Raw genomic sequence first — 20,593 nt, 5'->3', positions numbered from 1 at the left:
GAAACAAAATAAGTCAAAGTAATAGATTCTATTATCTGGACTTTTCAGCTTTTCATAACTTAAATAAGGGCCATAAAGACTTGTCAGCCTGGTCTGAAATCATGACTCTTCAAGGATTTTTCAATTTCAGGATTTGGTTGTATTTTCTAGAACAGCATCGCTCCTTCTCCATCCTAGCCCTTAACAATACCACTATCAACACTTTTCTATCGCTTGGTGGAAAGACAAACAGACGATGATACCTTTGGAACAGAAGTAGTATAAGCCAAGTAGAGCTTGGGTTGAAAATTGAAGTTCTGACTCCGTTTCATCTATTTTATGTCACTAAATTACAAACACATTCCTCATATTCAAAACTGAAGTTTCATGAGTTCCAGGCTCGCTGAAAATGCTGCCCCAAGGGATTCATGGGCATCAATAGCGCCAATGGGTAGGCACAACGGCTACCTTCAAGAGGATAAACAAGTAAGAGGCAATGATTTATGGTTCAAAAGTTATTTAACTTTGGATAAACTGTGCCACATCTTGTCATGTACGACAGCGTCGGTCTGGAAGGTATTTTAACAATCACATTTAGCGAAAAAATGTTATGCAGCCACCATTCTCTGCTGCTGCAGTGGGTCCTTTGGTTCTTCTTCCCTTTGGTTCTTCTTCCCTGCTCTAAAAAAAAACAGTAGCTTGGGCATGCACCAGATTTCCGGTTTATAGTGCTAACATTGAGCATGGCTAAATAGAACAAAATATAAAGTTTAACCCAAAGGTGTTAGATCAGTGCATAAACTTGTGTACTAATACCTGCATTTTTAGCAGTATCGGACGTATTTCTGATACTGGTATCGGAATCGGGACAACTCTAAGTGTATTAAGGCATTATCAATATTTTACACTGATGAAGTTACTGACACAAATTAAATTCTCTTTATGCCCATAAGACCTACCATTTGAAAGCATTTGAATTATTAACAATACCATTATATTTATCATTTTTAGCAAGTCTTAAGGCCGGCTCAGATAGGAAAACAGATTTTGTCTCAACAGCATCATTGTAGCTTTTCAATTAATTTATGAGTGTCTGGAACGACAAATGCTCCTGTAGTGTGACATAAATAATGATGCATCAAAGACGTTGAGATGACCATGTCTCATGCAAGAATTTCCCTTGCATCATCGTCTAGTTTGACACCCTGACTTGACGTCAAAAACCAATAGGAGAGCATTTGCTCCTTGTCTGTCAGTCAACATTTACTAGTGACATTAGTAAATGAAAGTCCCAAATTGTTCTCCCCCTGGTGTTTTATGTGCACACACAGTGAAGCTAACCAGGCATGCCAGATGGTCCTGTCACTTTCGAACTGGGCCCAAATGGTTCAGATGGGAGTTTTGCAAGATAGATTTGCCAGTGAGAAACACAGAAATGAGTGAATCTTTCTGCTATGCAAGGTTACAGTAAAGCTGTGGGTATTGGTGGGGTTAAATGGACAAATTTTCTTGATGTAAAACCTGAATACCTCAAGTTTTACTTTAAGGAGAGCTGGTGCATACTTTTCTCCCCTTGATACATTGTGATGAGTCCATAATTTTTTCTTGTTTTCTATTTTCTTCTTTTCACAGCAAAAGATCGCTAACATCACAAAGAGAATTTCTGTTGAAGCAGAAGTCTGAGTCACTCTCTTTGACCCGCCCCCTCAATGACCTCTGAACTCACACACAATCGCAGAGACAGTGGTGACACCAGCATATGACGGGCAGTCGGGACACACTTGTGGTGTGGACCAGCTCTTGTCCAAGACGGGAAAAGTTTTTCACTGCATAGTATGACACGGCGCCACTGTGAAAGACAAAAAAAATCCTGAAGTCTGAGCCAACCTTTAGTCTTGTCTTCCTCACAGGAAATCATTTTTAGTCATAGTTTTAGTCTGTAAAATAACACTGGTTTCTACCCATTTAGTATGCATTGTTTACTTTTTAAATGTACTTTCCAGTATAGTGCTCTGCCTCATTCTGAGCCAGGAAAACTTTGTGAATGAATGAATGAATCACAATTACTGTGTGGCACTAAAGACATGAGCTATCATTACCAGTTACCAGACTGTAAAGATGTTTATTTCTGCTGTAAAAGTGGGTGTAAATAGTGACTATATGACAAGGTAAGTAGTATCAGATCATGCAAACAGAGTCTGGGGTTTTTAGAAGGTTGCAGTGCTGTTATGTAACTTACCAGTGGGTTTAACTGGGACGAGGTGTGTCTTCACTCAGCACCTATCCTTCTATTGAAGCTAAATTTTCTTGTGTTTACTTTAAATTGGCAGCCTTAACTGGCATGTGTGAAAATCTGATGTGTTCAGACAGATATTAGCAGACAAATTACACACACTAACATCATGATAACACAAAACCAATTAAATTAGTTCGCAACAAATTAATTTCCCCATGTCTAATAGAATCATTTAAGATAACAAAGTTGTCACTTAGTCTTTGTGGTGCTTTGCATGTGTTAGGGATGAATTAATATCAGATGGTACAACCTTAGTACATAACCAAGAGGAGCCAGGCAGAGCCACCTTGAGAATTTCACCCAGGGAGTTATTTAAATCAGATGGTACGATTAACAGGCTCCCAGGAGATGTGGTTCCAGGTTTAAAGAGTAAAATAAACATTATTGTAAAACTGGATACTATTAAAATGTATTAGAAACGCAGTTCTTAGACAGGGAGACCTAATCAGAGGCTTACCAGTGGTAAGATGGGCTGACAGTGGGTGAGAGGGATTCCACAGAGAATCACCAATTACACAGGACAGTCACCATCACATTCTGATGCAGAAAATAATCAAGATCCAGGGATGTAGAGGAAGGAGGGAACCAGAGCATCACCGTTGGCTCTCAGAAACTGGAAGGACAATGAGAGCCATAAGCAGGACTGTACTTAAAGAAAATAATCAATACACATACAAACATAAATGTACCAAATGTATGTGATTTCACCCACCATTTTACAGGTTAAGAAAAAATTATCACTGCTGCAAAAAAAAAAAAATTCTTTGCAGATCAACCTAAGAAAGTAAAAAAAGAAAAAAGATACACACTACTGAAATGTAAAATCACTCAATCAAATCAACAGTCTTTAATTTTCTAGCACCAAATTATAATCAAAGACACCTCAAGGCAGAATGCTAGTGGTGCTAGCACTGCTAATGCTAGCCAAATTCTGCAAACCAATTTACATGGTTTCACTTCAGAGAATTGTGAATAAATTGTAGTCGGTATTGACTTTTTTCTGACCTTTTGACTTGTAGGTTAATTTGCCTTTCAAATGTTGTTCAAATGTTGATGAAAATAGTCACCTGGAAACATTATCTGAGAACCAGAGGTGGAAAAAGTACACAACTATTGTACTCAAGTAAAAGTAACGTTACTCTGGTTAAAATGTACTCAAGTATGAGCAAAAGCACCGGTCTGTAAATCAAGTAAAAAGTATTTGATTTGAAGTTTACTGCCAGTATCGTGTACGAAGTAGCTACTGATGAGTTGTAAAGTTAAATATTATATTTCCTTATTGGCTAGAACAAGAAAATAGATATCCAACCAGTTTGTTCAGGCTATAAAAACAGTAAAATACCAAGAAAAAAATCCCAATGTTAATTAAGCTCATAAAGAATGTATTTCAGCTCTTAAAACATGTCTAAATGGGTCTACATTACATACAGTTAAACGTTTGAGTATTTTAAATATTCTACAAAATGACAGAGCTGCAAAAACTCTTGAAAATGTGTGGTAAGGTGGGTCTCCTCTGGCAAGAACAAAGCAGATGAAGAATATGTACTATGCTTCCTTAAAGGGGACATATCTTACCCTTTTAAGACAAGTTAATATTCAGGGTTCTTGCAGGTTTCAGTAAGTTAAATTTAAGACCTTTTAAAGACCTTTTGAGACCATCATGAATAAAATTTTAGACCAACACGACACATTACCAGAAACGTTCAAATCATCCCAGAAATTCAAAACCTTTTATTTTTATTCATTTAGTTATTGAAGATTAAACAAACAAACAAACAAAAAACATTAAATTAATTCAGCATAAAACAGATAACAATTAAAACAGTTACCTTCTTAACCCAAGTAACCTTCCCAACACAACACTAATATATGTCTATACAGGGTTGGCCATAAGTTTCCATACATAGAAAAATGAATAAAGTACATTTTTTTTATGTGGAGTGGCCTCCCAGATCCCTAGATCTCTCCCCTCTTGATTTCTATCTTTGGGGGCACTTGAAGGCCATATTCGATTCAGGAAACATTGCCTGGAAGATGTTGCTAATATCACTACTACTGTTATATGACAGATGCTTTGTAACTGAGTGAAGAATACAAAGCACCTCGGATTTTGATGTTTCACTGCATCCAAATTTAGCTCGAAGGTCGTTAGCCAAAGTGGTAGTGACACTGCGCTGGAGTCCAGAGGGACCGGGCACTGATGAAGACGGCGGGGGTGGTGAACAAAACTGGGTGATGGCTTGAGCCCGCTGAAGGCTTTTTATGGCAAGCTGGTGTTTCTCTGCCTTGGAGTGAGACTCGAGCGCTTTCACACCCAAGGTCCCTAACTGAATGGTCCTCCTGCAAAGTTTACAGTGAGCTTCATGTCGATTGCTGGGGACCGCTTCCAACCATCATAAAAAATCGCTGATTTCAAGCCACGACTCACTGAAAACACACTTACCCATGTTTTCTACGGCAAGCAGCAGACGTAAACCTGAACGGGCAGGAGTCATAAACATGTTGCAAAAGGTTGCAAACTGGCCGGCAGTCATCATGGGATTTGTAGTTTAATCAACACCCACCAACACCGGTAGCTATCTGAGCCCCTCAGAAAGACAGACAACACAGAATCAACTTCTGATCACGGCGTTTTACTCAGTGTATTTTATACAGCCAACGCTTCTCCAACGGGAATGAACAAAAGTAAAAAATTAAGACTTGACTCAATTAAATTTAAGACCTTGGATGAAAATCTGGGCGTTTTTTAAGACTTTTTAAGGCCTTAAATTTAAAGTTCCGAATTTTAGACATTTTTAGAGTTTTCAAGACCCCGCGGGAACCCTGAATATTGTTTCTCCACCCCTGACCTCGCCCCTCTAAGGAAAAGGATGTGGCTCCCCTGAGGAGGGAGGAACTTTTTTCCAAGCAGGGACGGCCAACCGAACCTGGGGGTGGTGCTAACTCCCCACATTACATCATAAGGGGAAAATCTGAGAATGGCTTGTTTCAGCACGCATTTTCTGAAAGTTGGAGGAAGGGGGTGGGGGGTGGGAATGGATTTTTCTAGTACTTGAGGGGATTGTTGACAGGGCAGAGGCTCATATATTTGTTAGAAACATGTTATAACGTGAATTTAGCATAATATGTCCCATTTAAGGAGCACCAAAAGTCACAGACTCAAACTCAGTGGATAACTTCACTCGTGGTGCAAATGTGTCTCACACCAAAAACAACCACAATCCACCAGAACATGACCAGAAGAACCCCGGCAGGGATCACTGTACAACAGGCAACATCCAAATACAACTTAACACGTCTAAACACTCTGTCCAAGGGCCAATGGGGAACTCCACCCATATCCCCCAAAATCGCAGTGGGTGCAGTTTAGATGCTGGTAAATGTAATGACTTCAAAATGTACAAAAGTGCTCAAAAACATTACTGAATAATAGTAATATGAGTAAATGTAATTAGCTGCTGTCCTTTCCTGCTAAGAACAGGTAGAGCATCAAATCTGAAAGGTGTGATAATTTTACATTTAAACAGCATAGCTCCATGCCTGCACTGTAGGAAGCAAGGAGACCAGGATGTGGTTGCGTGAGCCAAAGAGCAAGATGGGGGCCAGGCAGACAGCCTCACCTCAGATTGCTCTCATGTGATAGGCTAATTAGGGCCAAGTTAACAGTAAGGCAGCACAGAGTCCCATCACACAGATGAAAAGGTATATCACCCTAATACATGTAAGTTTACACAATCAGCTGTTAAAATCCACTGACGCTGAGTACTAAGGAGATCCAATATGGCTGCCAGGGGTGTGTTAAATCCCTTCTGTGAGGAAAGGAAGAAATGCCAACATTGCTTTATTCTCTCTGTACACTGTTGTCCAATGTAATCTTCAAGCTGTAAGTTATTCAGTGGGGGGAATAACAGCCACATGATAACACAACCTAGACCGTCCCACCTCTTCCACTCCCCCTTCTGTCTGTGGCAGCACAGATGCTCAGAAAGCCTGGGACTGGTCATAGAGTGTCACTCACAATCAGCCTCTGAGTGCCAAAGTGCATTCATCCAGAAAATGCCAGATTCCACTCTAATCATTTTTTCTTTTTCTCTCTCCATCTCCTCATACCTTGGCTATCTCAGATTCTGAAGACAGGCTATTGAAAACCTTGACCTTCAGGATGACAGTTATCACTGCCCAGAGATTTGTGTGTGCCGGGAGTTTGTGAAGTACAAATCTTGGAGCAGTGCGGGGTTTACTGGAGCTTGTAACTGTGTCTAACATAGTATGAATGAGACCTGATGATCTGTCTGAGGGCTTGAAATATGAAAATGAGTATTGGCATTATTGTTTTAAAACCTCGGTTTTTAGATGTTTAATCGTGTCTACTTGTTTTGGATATTGTGTTAGTTTTAAGGAAGCCTCGAAATGTGTTTTTAAATGAGAATTTTAACTCTGTTAAGCCATTTTGGCATGGTTGACAAAGTTTTCTTTGCACAGTTCTTATAAGAAGTGATAGCTGAGAGGACATTCTTTACTGTGATTATGGGTATGACAGTGATGCTGGGAGGTTTGATGCGCTTGTTCTGACTGCATCAAAATCACTACAGGACAGCAACAGAGATGTAGTTTTCATGCAAAGCATGCTGGAAAATGTTTTTATCTTCATGCTTCTTCAGAAAAAATGAAGTGAGACACGAGAGACCTATAGAAAGGCGGATAACTTACTGGATGCCATTATAGCTCTTTAGCTCAACTGGTAGTAGCTCCTTCTGCAGAGATATAACCCATTTTCTTCCAAAGAGAAGGTCATTATATGGACTTTTCATGTTTTCACAGGGAGAATAGATGATGGGCTGTGTGGCAAGCATTCTTCAGCACGAGGTAATTTCCCTCCGCTGAGTGCATTTACAATGCATAACACCTCGACCCAAACAGATTGTAGATGATGTCTGCAGCCAGGCGGAACCACCAGAGCTATCCCTTCATGCTTAAATGGGCAGTCAGGATGCAAGATTCTCTGTGCAATGCGAGGAAGTAACCCTGTAGCAGGTACAGTGAGCCCAAAAACTGCATTGATGATGCTCGTGCATATTTGATGTTAAATATTTGATGGGAAATGTGGGGGCAGGCAGGGGAGGATGAAAAGCCACGTCTACGCCTGAAACCCGGCATTTGATCAGCATATTAATGCAGAATAGTGATTATACTCAGTCGGTGATACCTCAAGGCCGGGCATTTAATGAAAAAAGAAGCTGACCTTCCAAGCGAGCAGAATCAAGTTTTACCAAAAACAGAAAAGTTCACCATCAGCATTCAATCTCAAAATAAAGTATGTTCATTTGCATAATTAGAATAAGGAGTTCGTCCGTACTCTGTGCTGTTTGGTAATGTGTGCTGCAGGACATCTGAAAACTCCACAGAGGATGAGTGAGAGGTGCTTTAAAAGGACGGTGAGTCCTCAAGCTGCAAAGTGTTGATATAGGAGGTAAAACCAAAGCTCTGTTGAGAGGCTCTGATTTAATGCAGCTGCTGGGGACAATTTACTGTCTGTCTGTGGGTGTATATAACTGCTGTATAATTTACTAGTTCTTATCTACCCATGTAGCACATGCTGATCCGGGATAATGGCATTGTTTGATGAGGCAGCCAAGAGAGCAGACTGCAGAGTAGTGAGATAATGTACATCGTTCACACTTGCCCCATGTGGGGACAGTTTCAGATTTGTTTTTTTTGAATCGAGGACACAGAAGAAAGTTGCATTCAAAATTTGCCTTCACTGATTCCTGACAGTGATACTCCAACAATCAGATTATTCAGATTCATAAACTTGCACCAATCTCCACCCATATGTTTGAGTGAGAGGGATAAAAAAAAAAAAAAAACTCCATCACTCCCTGGGGATATTCTGCGGCATATGAAATTGTGTATCAAACCATAAGCAGGGCTTGCACAGTGATTATGTGTGAAACGTTAGAAATGTATGTAAATGTGTTTGCAGACAGAAACTAGAGAGGCTCAGGAGGAGAACAGCAGGGAGATCTTAAGGCTCGGTGTCTGCTGTATTCTTATGTCAGTTTGTTTTAGTTTAGGCCAAGGCTACCTTTCCAGAGATATAAACGAAATTAATTAATTCCTGAGTGGTAGCCATATGGCTGTTAAAATGACAAGCCAGAGCCCAATTCATCATTCCATTAAAATTGAGCAGAACTCTGGGATGATGTTATCCAACAAAGTTTTTAACAATTATCTGAATCAGGCAAGTCTGTGCTTTATTAAAGTGGGTCAGCATCCTTGTTTTTCTCCTCCGTTTTTTGATGCAGGCCTTTTAGCATCCTTAAACATATACAGAAGATTAACACTGAGAAAACACTGACCCAGAAAAACACAAATGTTAAAGAAGTAAAGGGCAATTCTTATCCCGTCATGCAGATTATCATGCAGATTATTAGGAGTTATTTTGGTTATTATTAGAGTCATTTGGTTTCCTGCTGCTGATACTGCTGAATACTACAGGTGAGATCTACCCATAAAGATTAGATTTTTATTGTTTGTTATAGCACCTGGTGTAGCAGCTGCTCAACCCACTGTGCTTTGTAGAGCACTAATGTCAATTAACACAGTAACCACCAGTTAACTGCTAAGAAAACAAAGATTCAGCCCTACCTAGGGCTGGGAAATGAATTGGAAATTAGATTAAACCACAATATGGCCTGCTGCAATTTTCAAATAGCAGAAGTAGCAATATTTCTTGAGATTTTATGCACATTATGCAAACGTGTTATTTTGTTATAATGGCTTACAAAAATCCTCATAGTGTTTTTATGTGTTTTTCTTAATCAAAATGACTGTCATAAAAATGATACAGCCCTAAAACAAAGCAAATGACATCACATTTGCAATATGAGCAAAAATAGTTAGCTCATTCTGTCTAAAACTGATGAAGCCTAGCATTACTTCATAAGTCATACCCCAGCTGTGATCAGCTGATAGCCAGTCTCACCTCAAGTCTAACATAATATGACGAGTACCAGCACTGCTCAGCCACACCCACTTTACTTTTTATTTTGAATTTAGAACTCTGTCCTATTAAACAGCACACCATATCGAGTGTATTTATCGAAAAGAAAACCAAAATTTTGTTTTAAACCATAGATTTTCCACAATGAAAAATGCACTGAAAAAGGCACTTCCTGATTGTGCTGGAAGTGACACTAGTGTGTATGACCGCTTCCAGTGACACCAAGGAAGTGCCTTTCTTTAGAGCATTTCTCCCTCATGATGAGAGAATTATGAATGAAAACAAAAGGTCAGTTATCTGCATAGTAAATATACCTTTTGAAGTGCAGTTTTATTGAACAGAGTACTTAGTTAAATCAAGAATTAAGCAGTGAAGATGGCAGAGCTTGGCAGTGCTGTCTGTACTACTTATATTCTGTACAAGCCAAGCCTTTGAATGCATATTGAGATAGTGAAACTCACTTTTTAAGCACAAAGCTATGTGTCAGTTTAAGAGTTATTGAAACAAGTGAAGTGCCAAATGCATGCAGAGTGGCCAGATGTCCTGCTTAGTGTAGGGTAGTCCCGTATTTTTATTACTTTTCAGATGTCTCGCAACTTGAGACACTGATACAGCAACAGAGGGGCAGCTTTGAGTAGCAGTTCCCTCTGCATTACATAACTAGAAAAGCACTTAGAGACCTCAGACTTCCGCTATTAGCCCTATCTCCCAATAGTGAAGAATCCTTTAAAAAATTCCTGAACCCATCCCAACGTGCCCCCCACCACGGCATTTGCCGATTACTCCCTCCCTGGTGGGGTGGAAACATGGTAAGGCAAAGCATTGGCTTCGCTACGGGTGGACTGTCATGGTGGAAGCATTGCCCGCCAGTGCCAACAGATGCACTGACAGTCTTATCCATGGTCTTACTGTATGACTGGAAGTCATGGCAGAGGGTGAATATTCCTCTATTCCTCCCAGTATTGTGGGTATTCTCACTACAATTCACTGACTTTTTCTCTGTTACGCTCCGACTCGTCTCCTCGACCAGGCGTGTGTCTTTCAAACTCTATAAACTCCAAAACTTTGAACAGAAACACACCCAAAATGCTGCTGGGATTGAAGTTACTCATGTCCACCATCTCCTGGTGTAAAGTGGTAACAGCACAGACCTCGGCCATTAGCCCTATCTCCCAATAGTAAAGAAACCTTTAAAAGGTTCCTGGATCCAGATGGTGATCCGGATCAGTCCCAAAATCTAATCAGTTCTTCCTTATGCCATTTCTGACATTTCCTGAAAATGTAATCAAAATCCATCCATAACTTTTTGAGTTATGCTGCTAACAAACAAACTAACAAACAAACTACTAACAAACTAACTAACTAACAAACCCACCTAATCACATTACCTCCTTGGCGGAGGCAACAATCTTTAACGTAACATCTGACGTTTCCATGGTAGTAATAAACTAGTCGTGCCTGTTAGAGTGGCCCTGTCATGACAGCAGGGGTGGAAAATAGCTGTTCTCTTTTACTCAGATTACTGTAATTGAGAAGTTTTTTTCATATACTTCTACTTTGCTGAGTACATTTTGAAATCAGTAAGTCATAAACTATTGTTTACTGTGAAGCGTCTTTAGTGCTCATGTTACTGAGTAAACAAGAATCTGATGTTGGGGACATTTTAGGACTGAGCAATCAGTCCCAAGAGGATTTTGGATGTGATGGATCATCATCCAACAGTGATCCAGTTCTCGTTCTGTAGTTAATCTTTGTCCTTGCTTCTCTTAATCAGCACTCTTTTCGAAAGTCAATACACTCCTATAATGTTTAAATTTTACCCTCTGGTAGTTTTAGGTGTGTGGACACCCTGGCAGTTGTCGTGTTAATGGTGCATTTGAAGGGAAGCCTAGGTTCAAATATGTGTTGTTCTTTCAATGAACTGACATTGTTTATGTTTCCCTTTTCTTTAAGTTGGAATCATGGCCCAGGATAGTTCGGACCAAGTTTAACTTCACCATCTATCCCATCACTTTTCCTGAAGAGAATGCAAAGAGTGGAAGAAACTCTTCAAACCTTGTGCCTCCCAGAGGCTTTTCCTGCCTGTATGTCTAGAATAACATAAGTTATCTGTTATTTTAATTCTAGCTACATATGTGCAAATTTTGCTTACAAGTTTATATCTGTTTTCAGTTGATCTTGAAGGAGGTGGATTCTTTGCTCTATGTGGACACGGATATCCTTTTCCTGCAACCAGTTGAGGTCATCTGGTCCCTTCTTTCTCAGTTTAATTCGAGCCAGTTAGCTGCCATGGCTCCAGAGCATGAGGAGCCTCGCATCGGCTGGTATAACCGTTTTGCCCGCCACCCTTACTACGGCAAGACAGGCATCAACTCAGGAGTCATGCTCATGAACATGACACGCCTCAGGGGGAAATATTTTAAGGTAACTGCAGGTGAATTATTTCTTTGTGTACCAAAAAATGTGCTTCATCTTCAAGTTTAATACATCAGTGTATAATGATTGTTATTAAAACACTAAATACAGATCAGAACTTACTTTAGACTGAAAGTTCTAAGAAAGTACTCTGATGTGGCCTCTGTCAATCTGTGAATTTTGCATGTTAATGCAAAGAAAAACCCCAAACCACTGGGAAAATTCTTTAAAAAATCAAGATATTCTGAGTTTTTGTATAAAATTTAGTTTATTGTGTGCAAAATAAAAGTAGAAATGCAGAGAGGTTTCAGGAATAATTGTACCACCAAGATTGACCAGCTGAGGTCACTGTTGTAGTTCTTTCCAAACAGTTACAGTGAACATATTCTTCAAGGAAACTGAGCAGTTTCTTTGAGTTGATCAGAGAGGTTAAGAAAGGATTTTTAACCCGTAATGTTATTGTTTCACAGATTCAAATTTTAAAGAATCTCCTCTTTATGAATGCATTTTTGTCCTCTAGAATGACATGACAGCAGTTGCACTGAAGTGGGAAGAAATTCTGATGCCCCTTCTCCAGAAGTATAAACTCAATATCACATGGGGGGATCAGGACCTTCTAAATATCATATTCAACCAAAACCCAGGTTTGTGTAACCAACCACACAGCATTGTTTTAGTCAGGAATGCTGTATTGAGAGACATGAAGTGATATGGAAATAAAAAATAAATCAAATATTTTCTGATCATTCCAATGGTTTTATTGTCCTTTTCACCCATTATGTATCTGTGGTTTACAGAAAGCCTTTATGTGTTCCCTTGCCAGTGGAACTACCGTCCAGACCACTGTATATACGGCAGCAACTGTCACCAGGCTGAACAAGAAGGTGTCTTCATTCTCCATGGTAACAGGGGAGTTTACCATGATGATAAGCAGCCAGCTTTCCGAGCTGTCTACGAAGCCATCCAAAAGGTAGAGATAGCCTCTGTACTCAGAATTTTCAGAATTTGGCAGTCCCATCTCATGGGATCTTATTTTTACAACAACCAAAAGTTTCTCCTGAGTTTAATTTATTTATTCTTTCAGACATAACCTATAGAAGTAATCGCAAAGGGGCTTTTTTTTCCCCTCTGCAGAGGGATCATTTTTATTGACTCTGCTACTACAGGTCTCTGTTTCTTTTGATGCAGATTGTGAGGGTAGGTCAGAGTATTTGGAGAAACATTTACCAGTCTTTACATTATCAATAGACACTCCAGGCCATTGCTTTTCTCTCATGGATGTTTCCATCCAGCAGAGCTTAATCAATAGTCTGTTAAACATTTCCGTCATTCTGTCTCAGCTCTCCCTAATGTGACAAATCAGCTCAGCCCTGCCCTGATCACCAGAATATCTACTGAAGATTGTATGTTTATGTTACATTGCATGGTGGGCTGTAAAACAGACCATGTCAAAAAGGTGTACACCTCTCCATCTCTATTGTTGAGTCATCTCAACAAAGTCACTGCTGTAATGACCAAGTATCGTTGACAAAACTAATCTATCTAAAATGGCATTTCTGCTTTCTCTTTCTAATTCAGAGATTGTTCAGGATCATAAGATAAGCTAAGTAACTTGCAAAAATTAAGGATGTTTTTGTTTTTCCTCTAATCTGATGATACGATTCAATAACTATAAAGAATAATTCATCCCAAGACTTCTGGGCTGTGTAATAATGTATGCTCTGGTTAGCACATGTGGACTAGATGTTATTGTAAGTAACCATGTAGAAGGTTGGTGTATGTGGGACTGGCTAAAAAATCTTTTCAGTGGAGTACTGAACCCTGAAATCCTTTGATTTCCTCCTCTTGGTTCAATGTGACAGCCTGATTTCTCTTTGCTAGAACAACTGGTGAGGGCTGTGTGTCTGTTTATGCCTTCAGTGAAAATTTAACATTTCTAAAGCAGTGTGCAGCCAGCCAAGGGAAATCTCACATAAGTAGCCCTGTCAGCCATCACTAGTAGACATGATACACATGCTTGTCATTGAAGTCCTAATCTGCAGTTCTGTTGTATTAATTTTCCACCGAAGGCTCTTGGAGAGTGCAGTTTTGAAAGAAAGGTCTTATTTCCAGCATGAGTTTCTCACCAATCAGGACACAGCATATAGTGTCAAACCTAGTGATAAACAACACAGAAACCTCAGAAATACGGAGCTAAAATATCTCCTTGTGGCTGGTTATAGTATAGGCAGTAGGGGCTGTTATATAGCTGTAATATGTTAATTTGACCAAAATAATTATTTTATTTAGTTCATTTATGACCCCAACAGTGTCTGTCAAAACAAAATCTTGCCCCTGTACAAATGTAGCTGATGACCCTGTTCTATAGCCCGTTTCAGACTGGGAGCGTGTTTTGCTGCTTGCGTAGCATGTCTGCTCTGGCTCCTGCCAGTGCGGCTTTCACACAGGTCAAGTTTACTGCCTGTCAGCCCAGTCTTCCTGCTCTCAAAGCCCTGTACTTCACAAGTTTTACCTGAATAAATCCACCAAGCTACCAAGCTACCTGATTCAGTGTGTAGAGGAAGTAGATCAGAAACTATTCAAAACAAGAGCGTTCTGTACAAGTGGAAGGAGTTTCTCTACAGAAATGCTAAACCGGGCTTTTAATTTGAAAAGCACAAACCAGAAAAGCACTTACTGTGTTTGACTTTCCTGTGACATATTCTACCAGTGTGGAGACAGAAAGTCTCACTAAAAGTAGATCTTCTGAGAACAACTTCATCAAACAGGCATATTTACACTTGTGGCCTTCCTCAGGGTTATCAAGAAACACATTGTAAACATATTCTGTGTGCATATGTGCTACAGCAATGTAGATATGGCTCTCCTTTTATCATTTTCCTGTCTAATATGGTCCATAGCCGCACGCGGTGCACGGAAAAAATAGGCGAGACTTCGAATTTCTAAACTCTCCATGCCTGAGCTGTGCATATTAGGTGCGCAAGACACGGTGCACATGCAGGCAGTCTGAAAGCCCTGACTTGTTAACATGCAACCAAATTGAAAATCCAGGCGTGTCATGGTCACACGTGTCACACTCCCAGTCTGAAACAGGCTCAGAGGTTCAACTGAGTGAGGCCTTAGTTTGACACCCTTAAGAGTTCCTCTTTCTTATTCTGATCCAAAAAACTCAAGACAACTCAGTAAAATAAACAAATAACTTGCACAGAATAGTTGTGTACTTTGTCATGGTTGGGTACTGAGTGTAGATTAATGAGAATAACAATGTTTTTTTGATTGTAGCAGCTTACTGCAACCAAAAAAACATACCAAAGGCAGCAGTATGATGATAAAAGTAACAAAAGCACACTCATATGATTCTCAGTCATAACAAGTGACATGTTTTAGTTTGTACAGCTCTCTAAGAGCATCAGCAATGCATGCCAGCGAATAAAAGAAAATCCTTTGAATAAGAAAGTTCACTATACTTCTGACTGAGCTTTTTAGATCCCAAAAATCCCATACATATCCAGCATCAGTGAGCGAGTATGTCAGCAGGAGACCTCTCTCTCTGCTGGATGGCTGCTCGCCTTCGATCTGCTCTTGTTGATTTCAGCACACCGGTCAACATGTAGGCAGCAATCGAGGGAGCAGGGGAAGCTTCATTAGCTCGTCTCCATCCATTACCGCCACAGGGCCCGGCCCGGCCACTATCAGCGCGGGCAATGTTCTCAGCCATTAGGTAAACGAGCAGGCTTCATTATGGGGCACTCGGCCCGCATGCTCCCATCAGTCTCTCAGACAGCACAAATACACATACTGAATCCATGGCAGCACATGCCAGACTCCAACTGAATGAACAAGGTGGAAGTGAGCTGAGCTTTATCATTGCCTTGAAACAATGCTTTTATTAAATATTTAATAATATGATAGTGGTCTTTGTAGTACACATATTTTTAAAGAACCTGGTTCTATCGAGGAACTTTTCATCTTCTGTTACTATATTTTGTTGAAGCTTTTATCTGTGCTTCCTGTTGCTCCAGCTCCTCAGGCCCCCTCCTACTTTGTTCCCACTCAGTCCTTCGAGAACAGCATCCTAAAGCCTGGAGCAGGCAATTCTGAAGGAAACACTCATTTCCATCCCACCAAGAGCTCCTTAGTCAGCCCCAGCTCCCAAGGCAGGCTCTCCCAGCCAGCAGAGGAGCTCGCAATAAAGGGCACTACCATTACCCAGCCAAGCCCACAGAAGAGTTGTAAAATTTTTAGTGCTGATGCTAGTTTGAGACATCATGATGGCTGTGTGGACAGCACACCAGCAGCATCCACATAAAAATCGATAGGAGGCTGTTAATGGTGCTTTATTGCCTGCTGCAGTATATGAAAGACCATAAAGAAAGTGGACTTTGAGTAACCCGATGCTTGGACAAACGGGAGTCAAATGAGATGCTTTAAAATAATGATTTCGTCTTAATTTACTGGAGAAATAAAAGAAAGGTCTACTGTAGTAAAACAATCAGATGGCATCTTTATTTTCAGAAGCTTTGTTTCCACTGTAAAAGTTTTCCCTGGAAGCTAAGAACCTTTTGGAGAAATTGATATAGACATTTGTTTAAGTAGTCATTAATTAGTAAAACAGTATTCAGGTGACCTTTTACTCTCATTTTGAAGCTCAGCATGTGGTTATAAAATAGTCCTACTGACAGACATTGGCTTAAGTGTCTTTGGAAGCTGTTTGCTAGTTGCCATTAGAATAAGCCAACAGTAGAAGAGAATATTAGTATCAGGTTGCATTTCTGGCATTGTCATTTTGGGGTCAAAGGCTAAAAATTTTGGAAACCCGATCAACACAATCCCTGACTGATTGATTTAAGACAAGCTGCCTTAGTCTCCCCTCCTCTTCATGTGTGCCTTCACTTAAGCACACATATAAAAGCACACAGAGTTGTGCTGAGTTATGTCCAGGCCTTTTTATAAATTTATCATTCTCATATTTCCTATTTGTTATAAATTTACTCCTGTGTTTATTCAAAATCTTGTAAAAAGTTCTGATACCTTTCAAATACATGTTATTTCTGATTCTTTTGTTACATAATTGAAAAGAACTTGGTTGCACGCTATGAAAACTGATTCGTATAGAGGGAAAAATGGTTAAAGGTATATGTCCCTACCTGCCAGTTTAGGAACTGCTGATAGGGAATGCCAATATTTACAAGTGATATTTTGGCTACAGAACTGCACGTCAACTGTAAATTTTGGCCATATAAACAAATAAGTTACAGGAGTTTATGCTAGACCAGCAGACCTATGTCGGCTGAAGCCTTTTTCTTTATTCATCACCATTGTTACACTTTAAAGTCTGTTTAAGGGACTGAAATTAGCTAATTTGTTCATCCTAAAACTGAAGTTTTAGGTCTGTACTACATTTAAGTATCATGATCGATGTCAGTATCTCTTAAATTATTTTGTAAATATCAGCTGTACCAGCAAAAATCTAAAACCATGCATCCCTCCCTAATGTGCTTTAAACATTACAATATCTGTTAAATAGTTGTAAGTTCCATGGTACCAAAAGTACTAAAGTTCTGAGGAAAAAAACTTGTACATTTGTATTTCAGGTCAAAGATGCAAAGATTGTTGTAAGAAAGGGAGCATGCAGCGAGGGCCAATCAAATGAGAGTGAGCTCCACTGATCTGTTGCTAAAACAGAGCGGTGATACAGAGAAAAAATGTTATGTCTTGACTGTTTCACAGCAGTTACACTCTAAAGAAGTTAGAAATACACCCAGACCTTGGCATAAGCGTTAAGGAACTTTAGGATTTTGTTTAATGCACAAGAGGTACCTCTGTCTGCATGCTATGCACCTATCTCAAATACCTTGTCAAAAATGAAATGCATTAGCCAGTTTTGGGCATCCAGGAGATCTCATTTGTCATCAATATCCTATCAAAATTCAGAATTATGGTGTCATGACATCTCTAGCCCACATTGCTGGATTTTTCCTCAGTTGTGTGTTTTTCTTCTAGATTGGTTTTTGGTTGATAAATTGAAAGTTTTGGAACCAAATGTTTGCACAGTGCCTGTTCTTTTTTTAAACTCTACCTCTAATCTGTATATGACAAAAATATTGGATGCTAATGTTTACTGGACGAAGAGCTGGAAGTTTTATCTTTGCTTTTCACTTGAGGCCACAAAACCAGACTGTAATGAAGCATATCAGCACCGCTGCAGCTGTAGCTCTCACAGCGCTGTCACGCCTCACTGAGCCCAGTCTGTATAGTTGTGGTAATAGATATTCAAAATTCAAACACTCCAAATTGACAGATATGAATTAAATGCAGAGCTTTATTGCCTTGAACCGACAGTGACAAATGTGGCACTTCATTTGTGTGATCTGAATGCAGCTCTTATTGCCCCATGATGGCTGTCAACGGAGGTAACAGGTGTAAAAACACACACTTCATGTCTCTGTAGAGTAATGTCAGGAGGAGAAAGTGCTGAAATTAGATGCCAGAGACTTTTGAATGTAAATGCACAGATATTCATGACTTCTGTGTTTCTCTCTCCGTCACAGTATCAGTTTGGTGAGGACATGGAGACCACACTGCTTCAGCCCCTGGAGGAATCACTGAAAAGCACAAAAAATACGTACTGTGGCAGAGCCAGTCATCTGTTTACTAAGAAGTTGAAAGAAAGTATCATGTCTGTTCAAAAAGATGCCCCACAGAGATGATCAGGACATCGCTCATTCTGTAATTAGTGTCTGATGTTTCTCTGGGTGTGGAGGATTTTACACACTCCAGTGGAGATGAATGAAAAAATGACTCACATTAACAGTGAAGCATTTTCTGTTTACCAAGTACATATCAAGCCTGTGGAGGATGAAGTGGGTAATCAGTGGAAATTTTTCTTTTTTTGTTGGAATATGTCCGATGAACACACAATCAGGTCATAGACATCCTCTCACTGTGAAGCAAAATACATAGAGAATTTGGACCTCATAGCTAATAAGAAAGACGCTTGAGGTCTGATTCCTGACAGGATTATGTTGCTTTTGCACCAACTAAAGAGAGTTGAATGCATCCATTTTTACAATCAGGTGCAAAACAAGAGCAGACTGCATGTAGAACGACCCCTTGATGGGTGTTAGAGCAAGCAGCATGCTTTGTAAATAGCAATAGAAGAGGATTTGCTTGTCATGGCGCTGTCACTGACAACAATGAACTCTTTGTGAACCTGCCCTTTTAAATAGTCAAGACAATCAAGGTCGTTTGATCTTACGAGAACCCACTTTAAAGTGAAACAATGATCAGATGTTTTTGTGGTATTTTGGGGGGAAATCTTGATGCTGGGTAAAGTATTTTATTAGAGTTTTAATATAAGTTTTTGTACAGGATTTGTACGGGTGGTTTTTCACAGCAGTATATCATGGGACATGGATGTTGATATTGTAAGGTACTTGTTAGTTGAGATGTCTTAAGTGAATGATCAGTATTTATTGTTGTTGGACATCCGTGTGACAGGGAGCACTTTTATGTCTTCTTTTATAATGTAACCTGAGACTATTGTGTCGTAAACTCAGGTTTGGGAGTTGTCAAAGCATTGTTTACTGTTCTTTGTATTACTAGAGTCATTTCAGTAAAGTAACACATTTTACTATGACTGGAACAAGATGTACATCTATAGAGCCATTAAATCTGCTTCCAGAATGATTAATCATAAATTTGCACTATAAATGATTGTAACACAGTCTATTATTATCCATCTTACCGAAAGCCAGCATTGACATTTAAATGTACAAAAAATGAATGGGAATAAATCCTTTATTTAAAATAATGTATAAGGTTGCCTGTGATGTTATTTGAAGGAATGCTTTTACAAATGCATGCTTGTGATAAGGCTGAACTTAGCCTTTACATCCAAATAAGCTATAAAGTATTTGCTTTGGTGAACAACATCCTGTTAGCCTGATAAACCAGATAGACTTCACATATCAGTTGCATGGGAGATAGTTAAAATGGAGAAAAATCTTTGGCCACACATGCTAATTAGTGAATTCAGGTGTTTCAATCAGACCTGCTGCCACAGGTGTAGAAAATCAGGCACCTAGCCCTGCAGTCATTTGTGATACTAAATGGGCAAGAGACTTCAGTCTGTAATGGATGCTACCTTTGCAATAAGAAGGTTTGTGAAATGTCACCCCTGCTTGATATTCCACAGTCAACTGTCAGTGATGTTATTAGAAAGGGGAAGCATTTAGGAACAACAGCAGCTCAGCCACAAAGCAGAAGATAACTGGACTTCTGAACCTCCACTGGCATTAATGTAAGCACGATAACTGCGATGGGAGCTTCATGGAATGGCTTTCCATGGCCTAGCAGCTGCACGCAAGCCTCACATCACATAACCAATGCCAAGTGTCAGATGGAGTGATATAAAGCACACCGGCACTGAACTGTGGAGTGTTCCCTGGAGTGAAGAATTGTGCTTTGGCAGTCATAGGGGTGAGTCTAAATCTGGCTGATAAGGGGGATAAAGGGGAAAGCTTTCTGGGGCCCAGCCACATTAGGGGGTCCAAGAAAGCTGGCATGGTCCATCCTAAATGATAGTAAAAATATTTTAACAAAAATACTTACGACTTATTAAAGCAACAAAATGCACTTTTTTCTTTTCTCCTTTAAAAGTGCACTGTTTTTAGAAGGATTACAGTTAGAAACAGACTTTGTACAGCCATGCCAGGACCTGAATAAAAGTTGGGATACTAGTCAAATAGGAGGTGCTTTTGACCTCATTAATGACCTATTAGCAAACCATTATCAATCAGCTCCAAAGCTGATCTGAGCCTGGCTGTGGAGACAAGTTAAAGTCCTAAAAGGTAGTTAAATGATACTAATCAATGCAGAGTATGGATGCACAATGTTGG

General features: G+C 39.7%; 1 protein-coding gene across 1 annotated transcript; it reads left to right on the top strand.

The window, feature by feature from the left end:
- Positions 1-426: 426 nt before the first annotated feature.
- Positions 427-19,480, top strand: LOC121517000 (glucoside xylosyltransferase 1-like). The gene is given in 7 exon segments (XM_041798481.1): positions 427-465; positions 11,232-11,304; positions 11,307-11,362; positions 11,451-11,702; positions 12,214-12,337; positions 12,491-12,663; positions 18,245-19,480. Coding segments are annotated over 7 exon segments (876 nt in total). The 3' UTR covers positions 18,404-19,480.
- The last annotated feature ends 1,113 nt before the right edge of the window (positions 19,481-20,593 follow it).

The sequence above is a fragment of the Cheilinus undulatus genome, linkage group 2 (assembly GCF_018320785.1).
Source record: "Cheilinus undulatus linkage group 2, ASM1832078v1, whole genome shotgun sequence".
Classification (NCBI taxonomy): Eukaryota; Metazoa; Chordata; class Actinopteri; order Labriformes; family Labridae; genus Cheilinus; species Cheilinus undulatus.
The sequence above is the reverse complement of the archived record's forward strand: the minus strand, read 5'-3'. Positions and strand labels throughout refer to the sequence as shown.